The sequence below is a fragment of the Schistocerca americana genome, chromosome 1 (genome assembly GCF_021461395.2).
Source record: "Schistocerca americana isolate TAMUIC-IGC-003095 chromosome 1, iqSchAmer2.1, whole genome shotgun sequence".
NCBI lineage: Eukaryota > Metazoa > Arthropoda > Insecta > Orthoptera > Acrididae > Schistocerca > Schistocerca americana.
This window is the reverse complement of record NC_060119.1, coordinates 306,855,715-306,869,028: the sequence shown is the minus strand read 5'-3', so window position 1 is coordinate 306,869,028 and position 13,314 is coordinate 306,855,715. Positions and strand designations below refer to the sequence as shown.

The window sequence follows — 13,314 nt, the reverse complement described above, 5'->3', positions numbered from 1 at the left end:
AGATTTCATCGGGGAAGCATAAATACTGTCAGCTATGCGCCACCGGAGCACTCGACGCGAAGGCCACAGCGCTTGAGAAATCCAGCCACGTCCCTGCTGTCTGGCAGTTTCTTGTAAGGCTTCAGTAGACGCCCACAGCCGTCAAATTACTAAGATAATACTAACGAAACCAGATTTTCTTTCGCAATTTTGTGGGTTGTTATTCCGAGCGTATTTGACGAATTTAACTACCGACAGATGGTATAGGTTTGGCTCGCTAATTCCACTGTCTGTTGTTCGTTTACCACTGAGTAGCCGGAACTTTGCGGCGTAGTAGCACTCAACGTGTGCGTCAGTAACGTAGTAATCCATTCAGTGTCAGTCGGAGACTAAATTAATAAATGGCGTTTTTCACGTCTACAGCATAAAGTATTGCCATGATTAAACTCAATTTTTTCCACATAGTGGAAGAGAACTTCTCGAAGTGCCTATGAAAACTGTGTTTTTACTTCAAAAATGGGTTCGTTTACGGCCATAGTCTATTTGAGCCCAGTACACTGAATTCTTCAACGTCTGCCAATTCTTTCTATGACTTCCATCACTTTATTGGACTTAAAAGTTTTTCCAGCTGGTATTTCTTTAGTTATGGGAGTAAGCAGAAGACGCAGGACGTCAAACCAGGCGAATAGGGGACGGGAAGCGTCATTTGAAATCGATCACTCATTTCACAACTGTTGCAAGTGACCATACATACATTCACAGGCGTCCAATGAATTTCCGTTGTCAATAAATCGTCAAAGACAACGGTGATTATGGTATTATATTGCTCTAGTTTCTCCATTTGGGAGAAATTCGAACATAAAAAAAATTCCATCATCCCGGTTCCCAGAATTCCTGAAGATAGACGTTGACTGTGGATATCATATCACAGACACAGTCCCTTTGACTGTTCAGAGATGTCACTAAACCCGTCCAAAGATTTAAACAATCAAGCATGAGCAGCGCCTATTAGAGGGAGGGGGTCTGACAACCGATCAGTTCCACTCATTCCACCAGGAAGGAGATACACGACTCGCGTTGTGGTGTAGTTCAACCATGCCTAGACGGTCAATACCGCGGTTTGATCGCATCCGCATTGTTACTTTGTACCAGAAAGGGCTCTCAACAAGGGAAGTGTCCAGGCATCTCGGAGTGAATCAAAGCGGTGTTGTTCGGACATGGAGGAGATATAGAGAGAAAGGAACTGTCGATGACATGCCTCGCTCAGGCCGCCCAAGGGCTACTACTGCAGTGGATGACTGCTACCTACGGATTATGGCTCGGACGAACCCTGACAGGAACGCTGCCAGGTTGAATAATGCTTTTCGTGCAGCCACAGGACGTCGTGTTACGACTCACACTGTGCGCAATAGGCTGCATGATGCGCAGCTTCACTCCCGACGTCCATGGCGAGATCCATCTTTCCAACTACGCCACCTTGCAACGCGTTACAGATGTTCCCAACAACATGCCGAATGGACCGCTCGGGATTGGCTCACGTTCTCTTCACCTATGAGTGTCGCATATACTTCAACCAGCCAATCGTCGGAGATATGTTTGGAGGCAACCCGGTCAGGCTGAACGCCTTAGGCACACTGCCCAGCGAGTGCAGCGTAGTGGAGGTTCCCTGCTGTTTTGTGGTGGCATTATGTGGGGCCGACGTACGCCCCTGGTGGTCATGGAAGGCGCCGTAACGGCTGTACGATACGTGAATGTCATCCGCCGACCGATAGTTCAACCGCATCGCGAGAATATTGGCGAGGCATTTGTCTTCAAGGACGACAATTCGCGCTCCCATCGTGTACATCTTGTGAATGACTTCCTTCAGGATAACGACGCCGCTGTACTAGTGGCCAACATCTTCTCCACATATGAACCCTATCGAACATGGCTGGGATAGACTGAAAAGGGCTGTTTACGGACGACGTGTTCCACGAATCACTCTGAGGGATCTACGCCGAATCGCCGTTGACGTGTGGGTCAATCTGGACCAACAGTGCTTTGATGAACTTGTGGGTAGTATGCCACGACGAATACAGGCATGCATCAATGCAAGAGGACGTGCTACTGGGTATTAGAGGTACCGGTGTGTACAGCAATCTGGACCGCCACCTCTGATCGTCTCTCTGTATGGTGGTACAACATGCAATGTGTGGTTTTCATGAGCAATAAAAATGAGGAAATTATGTTTATACTGATCTCTATTCCAATTTTCTGTAGAGGTTCCGGAACTCTCGGAACCGAGTTGACGCAAAACGTTTCTTGATGTGTGTATATACAGTATCTGGTCAAAACCATCCGGACACCTCCCTGTGATGCGGAACTGACTACTACTTGTCACCAGAGGCGACTCCGACGTATAAACAGAAGCGGAGAGTTTTGTGTTGTCTGTAGAGAAGTAGAACAGCAGAATGGGTCGTTAAGGTGAGCTCAGTGACTTCCAACGTAGGCTAGTCATTGGATGTTACCTGAGCAACAAATCCATATTTCATATCTTCCTAATCTGTCTACTGTTGGTGGCGCGACTGTGAAGGGGAAACGCGAAGGAACAACCAGTGATAAATCAACAGCGGGCAGACCTCATGTACCCTCAGGAAGGGACTACCGACCATTGCAGAGGGTGGTTGTAAAAAAAAGTTGCGTAAGATCAGTGCAGGGACTCACTGGTGAGATGCAGATTCTTGTCAGATGTCCATATAACACAATCGCCCTGTAGGGAGCAAAAAACCAAAATGGGGTACAGCGTTCCTGCTTAGTGCGCTAAAGAAAACGCTAAATGTGGAAGGATATGAACACTTTTTACGGTATTGTGTACTCCGTACAATGGAGGAGCAGTTCAGAGACGATGATTGTTTAAGAAAGGCAACGCACCCTGTCATAAAGCAGCATCTGTGTGGCAACGGTTTGTGGATAATGACTGGTTTGTTTAGAGTACCGACGTAAACGTAACGGAACGCCTTTGGGGTGAATTAGAACTAGACTTTGCACCAGTCCCAAGTGTCCAACCTCACTACATTCTCTGGTTTCTGCTATTGAAGAAGAACGGGCTACCATTGCTCCAGAGGCATTCAGACTCCTCAATGGAAGTGTCGCCTGCAGAGTTCAGGCTGTTGTGCTGGCGAAGGGTGGAATATCCGCTATTAGGTGTCTGGACATTTTTGATCACATACTATACAATAATACTACTTTAAAAAGTCGTGTGAGCAATACAGCTTCGCAGGTCAAATGGAAACTTCGTATGCATGATTGCGTAACATGTAACAACGTAACAGAAATAAAATGTCGCTGCCGTCAATACCAATCCGAGAAACTTTTTCCTTGCATTAACGATGCCTCCCAACGTTTCATCTGAGTCATTCGAGAGAAAACATAAATAAGTGACCTTTAAACGCCCCTTAGCCCCCACCACAACGCTTGCACACCACCGGTCAGGTTGTTTACTTTTGTTCAGGACACTGCCTCCTAGCACTGCAAAAATTTGCGACTGCACGATTTCTTCCCCTAATTTTTCTTCACTGACTGGGCTGCACAAGGCTGTCGAGATGTTGCTCTTCAGGCTAGCACCACTTATCGATGGAGTCACTGCTAAGGTCATCCCTTGTCTGAGAACGCTTCCTCGATAATGGACTGCAAGTTTCAGTTGGTTCCAAACACGTACGCGTACATCATCGACTTGAAATACGAATGGAATGCCGAAATGTTGACTGTGAGGCTGGACAACAGGTTCAAGGATGCTGTTCAGATGCTTCACAGCTCTCAAATTACCCTAGATAACTATGAGAGGCGTCCGAGACCGTACATGATAGATGTCCAAAACATGACTGATCCACCTACCTGCATTTGTACGTGGCTGCCTCCTCACTCTTTTACGACGATCATCGGGTGTCGGACAAATCTTGCACTTGTCGGAAAAGAAACCCATCGGGTTCCATTCCTGACGTTCCCTTGCCCAATTCCTTTGCACATGACAATAGGGTGAAGAAACAAGTATCGATATAATACGACCACAATCACTTATTTCAATGTCTTGACCAACTGTTACATTCCCTCTGCTTAATATAATTACGCTAGTTGAACAAAATCCTTTTTCCACTGGCGTGATAGTGATACATAGCTATCCAGTCTTCAACCTGCAGGTCTGATATTTGAATGAAGCGAAGTAGAACAGAATAATATTCACATCGGACTAAAGCCACTTTTTCACGTTCAACATCACTTCTGCATTCAAGCTGTCCAATATTAAATCCCATACAACGAGGGTAATCCCAAAAGTAAGGTCTCCTATTTTTCTTATAACTACAGAACTCTGTTTGTGTGGCAGTTGGTCACACTGTTGTGAAGAGTGCTTCAAGCGCTGTGTGTAAACATGCGCACGCCGCGCTGAGTCGCTCAGTCTTGGATTGGCAGCCGTTGAGAATGGAGCCCCCGTTGGATGTTACCGCCAAGTGCGAATTGCTCACAGTCATTCGGTTTTTGAACGCAAAGGGCACTGCGCCGATTGAAATCCATCGCCAATTGGCGGCAGTGTATGGTGAGTCGTGCATGGATGTCAAAAATGTTCGTAAGTGGTGTAGAGAGTTTGCAGGTGGTCGGACCGAACTTCACGACGAATAAAGGAGCGGGAGACCGTCAGTTTCTGAGAAGACAATGTAGAAGGTTGAGCAAAGCATGCGTGAAGATCGGCGGATCACCCTGGATGATCTCTGCACGTTGGTTCCTGAGGTCTCCCGAAGCACCGCTCACAGAATTTTAAGGGAAACATTGAACTGCCGCAAGGTGTGCGCAAAATAGGTGCCACGCATGCTGACTGAGGACCACTTGCGGCAACTAGTTGATGCTTCCCCGCATTTCTTCACCGGCTTGCAGCCGAACAGGACAACTTTCTGGACTCAATTGTCACGGGTGACGAAACCTGGGCATACCACTTTACACCTGAGACCAAGCAACAATCACGCCAGTGGCGGCATCCTTCTTCGCCAAAGCCGCGGAAATTCAAACAAGCACAGTCTGCCGGTAAAGTGATGACAATCGTTTTTTGGGATCGGAAAGGGGTATTGTTGGGCGACTTTATGCCCACTGGGTCCACAATAAACGCTGACAGGTACTGCGAGACTCTGAAAAAACTCAAACGGGCAATTCAGAACCGGAGAAGAGGAATGTTGAGCAAGGGCGTACACATTCTCCATGACAACGCTCGCCCACACATCGCTCGGCAAACTGTTGCTCTCTTGCAACAGTTTCAGTGGAACATAATCACCCACCCACCCTATAGTCCTGACTTGGCGCCCAGTGACTATCACCTGTTCCCTAGGTTAAAAGAACATTTGGCCGGAAAGAGATTTAGCTCCGACGACGAGGTGAAAGAAGAGGTTCATAACTTTTTGAACAGCATGGCGGCGAGCTGGTATGACATGGAAATTCAAACAAGCACAGTCTGTCGGTAAAGTGATGACAACCTTTTTTTGGGATCGGAAAGGGGTATTGTTGGGCGACTTTATGCCCACTGGGGCCACAATCAACGCTGACAGGTACTGCGAGACTCTGAAAAAACTCAAATGGGCAATTCAGAACCGCGTCTACAAAAATGCATCGACAGAAATGGTGATTATGTCGAAAAATAGCTAAAAGTTCAAGCTGTAAACTAATGTAAACGATTGCAGAAATAAACAGGTTCATGTACTTATAAAAAAAATAGGAGACCTTACTTTTGGGATTACTCTCGTAATTTTTCTTTCAATTCATGATATTGGTATGTCAGTATCTGCCTTTTGCCAAACATGTTGTAACAGTGTTATCAAAAGAGTACAGATAAAGATGTCTCCGATAAAAAATTAAATAAAAGATCCTGATTATGCAAGTCTTTCGCGTGATTTTTTGAGCAGTTTATTTGTTGAGAAGAAACTGTGTTGACAGGTGGTGTGCTGCTCGTCGCCGGCCAACCTGTTCCACGCGCTGAGGAGGCAGGTCGCCATGCCGCTACGCAAGCCGCTGGTGTTGCTCACCCACAAGGCTCTTCTGCGGCACCCAGACATGCTCTCCAGCCTCTACGACATCGCGGAGGGTATCTACATACTGCAAGTGTCACTATCTGCTACACCTCCGACTGCACAGTATGTACTGAAGCGTCGAAATGTTCCTTCCGTTTCGTCCTCGGAGCTTACATGGCGTCCCGTGAAATGTTACTCGTGGCTGAGGGGAAAACTCAGTCTTTCTTAAGCTGTCCTAACACTTGTTTTCATCGCGAAGCACGCCAGATTTAGTATCCGTCGTGGTTGCTGCACGTTCTGAAACAACCTACTACATGTCACGCGTTGTGTTCCTCGCGTGATACGCGACCACAGTGCTCCCCAGCAGTAGTTGTCGGCAGCATCTGGCACGCTAATCACGTAGTTTGTTTATGAAAGAGGACGCTTGAAAAACAGTTGCTTGTAAAATCGCGAAGAATTTTCTGGACCCATCAATGATTCGAACAACTACTAAATATACTGTGCAGCGACCTGAGATACGTACTGATAGAATTTATTCGTTAACTCAACTAAGTCTCCACTACATTTCGTTTTTAAATAGGATATGGTTAAAGAATAGTGTCTAATGTCAGTTTCTACATGTATAGTGTCCATAATAATGTGTACGAGTTTATAGACAGCAGCAATGAGAGGTGCTTTCGTGCGCGCAGCAATTAGTGTAATCTCTTTTTCGCAACTCCTAATTCTGACTGAGTGTTTACGGAGACAAAACAGCTAAGGTTATCAATCTCCTTTTCACCTCCCAGGACAGTAGGAGAGTACCTAAGCTGTCTAAATGTACAGTAAATCCTGTGTGCAAGTACGATAAAGTGTTCTAAAACATAGCGCACGTGTAGTGCTTCGCATAGTGCTCGCACAATCATGCTATTCTTGCGTAGGGAGAGACTTATTTAATTTTATCGTCAATTTAGCTTGGTTTTTGCATGAAACACATTAGCGCAGTGACTGTACTTGACAGTGTGTAAATTTCGATGCAGTGCTTCTTCGAAAATGCAAGCACGTCTAAAAGATCTTTAAACACACACTACAAATAGTATTTACGTCCCCAGGCAAAGGTCATGATAATAATAAATGTTTTCCCGTGCGGGAATCACAGCGATTGTGCGAGTGCATGATGGGGACGCATGGTGACGTATGGAGGTTTGTGTCGGTCCTGGAAGCAAGCTCAGGCAGCCGAAGTTGATAACTCGACCGCTCTCATAAAGCGGGAAATCTGAGCTGAGTCCCGGTCCGACACAAATGTTCATTTCTTTCCAGTAAATCGTATGGCTGGGATGGTCCTGTATTCGCAATTTGTGAATACATTTCCTGATTTAATGCGGCTGTCAATCGTCAGCAGTGTCTGTTCCTTCGGACGTTCATACATGTCTAAGGGTATTATTAGTATTGTCTGCGAGGTCATTGATATATAACATGAACAGCAAAGGTCTCAACACACTTCCACGGCTTATATGCGAAGTTCCTTCTACATCTGCCGACGATCCTTCGTCTAGGATAGTATTCATGTGCTCCCCTGGCAAGAAATCCTCAAACCAGTGACAAACTTCACCTGGATACCCGATACGATCGTAGTTTCGATAGTAAGTGTAGGTGTGCTACTGAGCTAAATAAATTTCCAGTTCGAAGGAGAACAACTGTTTGAGGCGAAATACACTACTGGCCATCCAAATTGCTACACCAAGAAGAAATGCAGATGATAAACGGGTATCCATTGGACAAATATATTATACTAGAACTGACATGTGATTACATTTTCACGCAATTTTGGTGCATAGATCCTTAGAAATCAGTACCCAGAACAACCACCTCTGGCCGTAATAACGGCCTTGATACGCCTGGGCATTGAGTCAAACAGAGCTTGGATGGCGTGTACAGGTACAGCTGCCCGTGCGGCTTCAACAAGATACCACAGTTCATCAAGAGTAGTGACTGGCGTATTGTGACGAGCCAGTTGCTCGGCCACCATTGACAAAACGTTTTCAGTTGGTGAGAGATCTGGAGAATGTGCTGGCCAGGGCAGCAGTCGAACATCCAGGGAGGCCGTTACAGGACCTGCAACATGCGGTCGTGCAGTATCCTGCTGAAATGTAGGGTTTCGCAGGGATCAAATGAATGGTAGAGCCACGGGTCGTAAAACATCTGAAATGTAACGTCCACTGTTCAAAGTGCCGTCAATGTGAACAAGAGGTGACCGAGACGTGTAACCAATGGCACACCATACCATCACGCCGGGTGATACGCCAGTATGGCGATGACGAATACACGCTTCCAATGTGCGTTCACCGCGATGTTGCCAAACACAGATGCGACCATCATGGTGCTGTAAACGGATCCCGGATTCATCCGAAAAAATGACGTTATGCCATTCGTGCACCCAGGTTCGTCCTCGAGTACACCATCGCAGGCGCTCCTGTCTGTGATGTCAGCGTCAAGGGTAACCGCAGCCACGGTCTCCGAGCTGATAGTCCATGCTGCTGCAAACCTCGTCGAACTGTTCGTGCAGATGGTTGTTGTCTTGCAAACGTCCCCATCTGTTCACTCAGGGATCAAGACGAGGCTGCACGATCCGTCACAGCCATGCGGATAAGATGCCTGTCTACTCGACTGCTAGTGATACGAGGCCGTTGGGATCCAGAACGGCGTTCCGTATTACCCTCCTGAACCCACCGATTCCATATTCTGCTAACAGTCATTGGATCTCGACCAACGCGAGCAACAATGTCGCGATACCATAAACCGCAATCTCGATAGGCTACAATCCGACCTTTATCAAAGTCGGAAACGTGATGGTACGCATTTCTCCTCCTTACACGAGGCATCACAACAACGTCTCACCAGACAACGCCGGTCAACTGCTGTTTGTGTATGAGAAATAGGTTCGAAACTTTCCTCATGTCAGCAAGTTGTAGGTATCGCTACCGGCACAGGCTTTGTGTGAATACTCTGAAAAGCTAATCATTTGCATATCACAGCATCTTCTTCATGTCGGTTAAATTTCGCGCCTGTAGGACGTCATCTTCGTGGTGTAGCAATTTTAATGGCCATCGGTGTAAGTTTCCAGTTGCAAGGAGAACAACTGTTTGAGGCGAAATAGTTTTGAGATTTCACGACAAATGATACTGGGTGCACTTGCTACTAATCTGATTGCCAATATCCATGGTATGTTCTCACTCCCTTCTAATTGATACTGAAATTATGCGTTTGTATGCGTAGTGAGGAAGGTTACAAATTGTCTAGGAACAAGGCTGCGGGAGGGAGGGGCGGGGGAGGCAGGTGCTCTCCTGTGGCTGCCGCTGTGCTTGTTGAGTATAAATGGAAGAGGTTTATAGGCTGCCTAGGTTGCCCCACTGTAAGAGCTTCGTATAGCCGGCCTTCGCGGTGTCCATGGTGGGTCGTGCCCCGTTTCCGCTTGGGCGCCCAGACTCTGCACGAGTCGGAGAGATAGCAATGGAAAGCGTCAGGGCGGGCCCAGAACTTCCTGTCCTGCTGTTTCCGCCATCGTGACGCCAACAGAACACCCGGAACCGCCTTCCAGTGTGGCGTGGGCAATCCCAAAGTGGCTGTGGCATTTCCCCATGTAAAAAAAAAATTCGACCGTATTCCATTGTCCCTGTTATACTGTTGTCGATTTTCATCTCATAATCTCTTTTTAAGAGACTATTTGTTTCACTGAACTGATCTTACAGGTCTTTTGTTGTTTCTGACAGAAAACAGTGTATGAGAAAACCGTAAGAGTTCTTATTTCTTCTCCGCGAACTCCCGTTTCTAAATTTCTGTTTGGTTTCCTTTACTTCTTAGTGTGCAGACTGAACAACATGGGGGATGGTCTACACCCCTGTCTCACTCTCTTCTCAGCCAGTGCTTCCCTTTCATACCCTTCGATTCTTATAATAGCCGTCTGGTTTCCGTACAACTTGCATAGCGTATAACCTTTTGCTCCTTGTAAAAATAATTCCAGAATATACACTCGCATGCTCTTCTTAGCTACTGCCCCCTATCAGTTCCTTCGACTTTTATATCCAAGGCGTGGTTTCCGTACAAACTCCAAATGAAAAGCTTTCTATAAGTCTCCAAGTGCTATAAATGTCGGTTTGCCTTTCTTCAGTCTGTCGTCCAAGGTTAACCCTCAGGATCAGTATTGCCGCGAAGATTCTTACATTTACCCGCAGCCCAAACTCATCTTCCCCGACCTCGCCTTCTGTCAGGCTTTCCATTCTTCTGCAAATGAGTCGTATTAGTATTTTGCAATCTTGACTTATTAAACTAATAATTCGGCAGTATTCACATCTATCATACTGAAAATGAACGCAGCAAAGGCCTCGACGCAGCAATCCACACCACACATGTGTTAACACATTACAACAACGCCGCGACGAAGTGCTGCCGAATGAAAAACATTCGGAAAACGCAGGTAAGTTGAAACGTCCCCTTTGAACAATTATACAGGACTGTGCTTGAACTGACATACAATATTTTTAGCGCAACGCAATCTGACTTTCAAAAATCCCTACAAAAGAATGGCCCTGACTAACATTAAACTATACGTTTCACAAATCACTTACCTCACAAAAATCTTGGTTACTCGAACTATTGCAAGACAGCACGCGCCACTACTGCCAGCTAAATAAAAGATTCAAACTACGGAAGGCACTAACTACTGATAGGGATAGTTAGCAAATGAAAGATATTAATAGAGAACAAACAATGTATTTACCTTAATAGTCATAATATATGTAGCAGTTCATGACAAATTACAGAACTCCGCCATCTCTCTCCCCACATCCACCACTGCTGGCGGCTCACCTCCAACTGCGCAACGCTACGCGCTGTTCACAGCCAGCTGCCTAACACTTCAATGGCGAGTATTACAACAATGCAAAGCAGCCACAGACTGCACACAGCACAGCCAGTGATTTTCATACAGAGGTGGCGTTACCAACAAAAAAACCTAACAACCTACTTACAAAGTGCCCACAATTCAGTGCTGATACATGTGTATTCTTAATCCGTAGCCATCTTTATTCATAGACATGTGCATTGTGTAACGGATTTGATCAGCATTTGTACTGTGTCGTTCTTAATAAGGAGACTAGGCTATACTTCGTCTTGAAAGCAAATTGTGGAGTTTCGTAGTACAAGTGAGCACCAGCCTTAGAATAGTTTGGCACCACAAGTGACTTACATTCATGCCTGGTTGTTTTCGGTGTGAAAGCTAAGTCAGAATTCCTCAATATACTCTTAAACCTGCGTAGAAAACAGTATCCAAAACAGGAAACTGGGATGGACACTGACCCACTCACACAGGCGAAGGCACCACCACAATGCAGGAAAACATCTCACCATGTGTCAAATCCTGGTTATTTCAAATCAGAAGCAGAATATTGTCATATTTTACTTTTTTGTTTTCAGTTTAAATATAATCTGTTTTCGAGAACGATAGAATACGGCAGGGAAAACTTACTGCTGTGCGGATTTGACCAAAGTACGTTTTTGTCCTTAATTTCCGAAAACGTTGCTTATCTTCCTGAAGTCATTTTACTACCGATTATAATCATGTCCATATGATGTCTTCTGTCTTCGTTTTTATATGGGAGTTTTAACTTTTTCATTTATAATCTTTGTACTGTTTACGTCTTTGCAGATACGCAGTTTCAGCGGCTTCTACCTGAACGAGACTGTAGCAAGGAGCAAGCAGCACTGATCAGCAAGCTGCTGTTCTGCATGGGAAGAGTTTATTACGACCTATGGTAATATAGTTCTTTAGTCACTCTTCGTACTTATACAACGATAAAATTTCAAAAGAACATTAGTTATAGATCAATTTAAAAATTGTAAAATACACTGCAGTATAAAAGGTACAGAATCCGCGGTTATCTAAATCATTTGCACATGTAAGACTATTGACAGATGAGAGTTACGAGAGATTCAGTAGCAGTACTACTAATAGCCCAGTCAACGAGGTCGAACAGGGAAAAGATTCGTGTAGTATCAAATTTTTGCACAGTGGTTTGGGGAGTGCATTAATGACTTACTAAAAATTCTGCGTGGTGGGGAGTGTACGTGGGTGTGAGTGTGTGTTTGAAAGTCATTTTCTTATGACTTTTCTCCGTGCCTCGAGAACCTCGACTTGTAACGAAAATTTTTCCCAGTACAAAATTAAACGACACTAAGTTCTCAGTACAAAGTCCTAATAATTTTTTCTCTACAACTAATCGTATCCGCGTTGAAGGGGATGGAAAAAACCCAGATTATTAAAAATGGTGTTTTGATGGTTATAAAATTAATGTTTATTATGAAATGAAGTGGGTTAAGAATAAATATTGGATGTGCAGACAACATCTAAGTGAAGCAGTACTGTATTAAGGGATTAACTGTGTTCATGGAGTGTGACGGGACGAAGGGGAAGGGCAGTGTGGGGGACGGAAGGTCGCCGAATGCAGTCACGCACTTGCCTCCTTTGTAGGTCTACGAATGAGTAGGCGAGTCTCCACTCCCTCCAATCCACTACGTCACAAAATACCACTATATGGTGTCCCATAAAGTTATACCTGCCCTTCCATAGGTCACCTTGTGATTCCCTGGCAACACAGTGCACAGACACGCCCAGAGGGGTGTTTATTTTCCACTAAGTTCGTTAACATTACATTTACAGATATGAGTTACTAATAGTGCTAACGAAAGAAAGCATATGGACGAATTCTACAAAAGTCTCCGCCCCCTGTTCTGTACTGCTGGAGGCGAAACTGATTCTTAGTCATTCTGTACGGCAGCTTTAGTGTTCTTCGGAGAATGCGACCACAAGGTCTGCTTGCTTTTCAGTTTACAGTCAGACTATAGCTTTCCAGCATACTGTCCAGTTCTCTCAGTTCTCTTACCTAATTTGACGAAATAATTTGAGTGAGCACGTGATTATACAGGGTGTTCGGACATTCCCGTTAAAAATTTCAAGGGATGTAGAGGGAAGTGAGTATATAAGATTCTTAATAGGAACTCATGTCCGGAAACGTACCGTTTCCGTGCTACAGCCGTTGGAAAACGTGTTTGCTAGATAGATATGCAGCAGGGTAGCTATAGTGCGGGGGGGGGGGGGGGGGGGGGGGGGGGGTGGTTACGTCGGATCGGCTGATGTCATTTGACGCCTGTCCTACCTCTCTGACCTGTGAATGTTAGAGCAACATGGTTGAGTACACGTTTGCAGAATACACCGACGTGATCCTTCTGAATGGCGAAGCTCACGCTGTAAGGAGGCTGTTTAGGTTTTTATGTTGGT

At 45.4% G+C, this 13,314-nt stretch overlaps 1 protein-coding gene across 1 annotated transcript in view; it reads left to right on the top strand.

The window, feature by feature from the left end:
* LOC124545457 (2-oxoglutarate dehydrogenase, mitochondrial-like) overlaps positions 1-13,314 on the top strand; it is a 162,509-nt gene that overhangs the window by 128,781 nt on the left and 20,414 nt on the right. The window contains exons 13-14 of the mRNA XM_047124423.1: positions 5,932-6,079; positions 11,686-11,791. Of these exons, the coding sequence (XP_046980379.1) occupies positions 5,932-6,079; positions 11,686-11,791 (254 nt within the window). The remainder of the gene's footprint in view (positions 1-5,931; positions 6,080-11,685; positions 11,792-13,314) is intronic.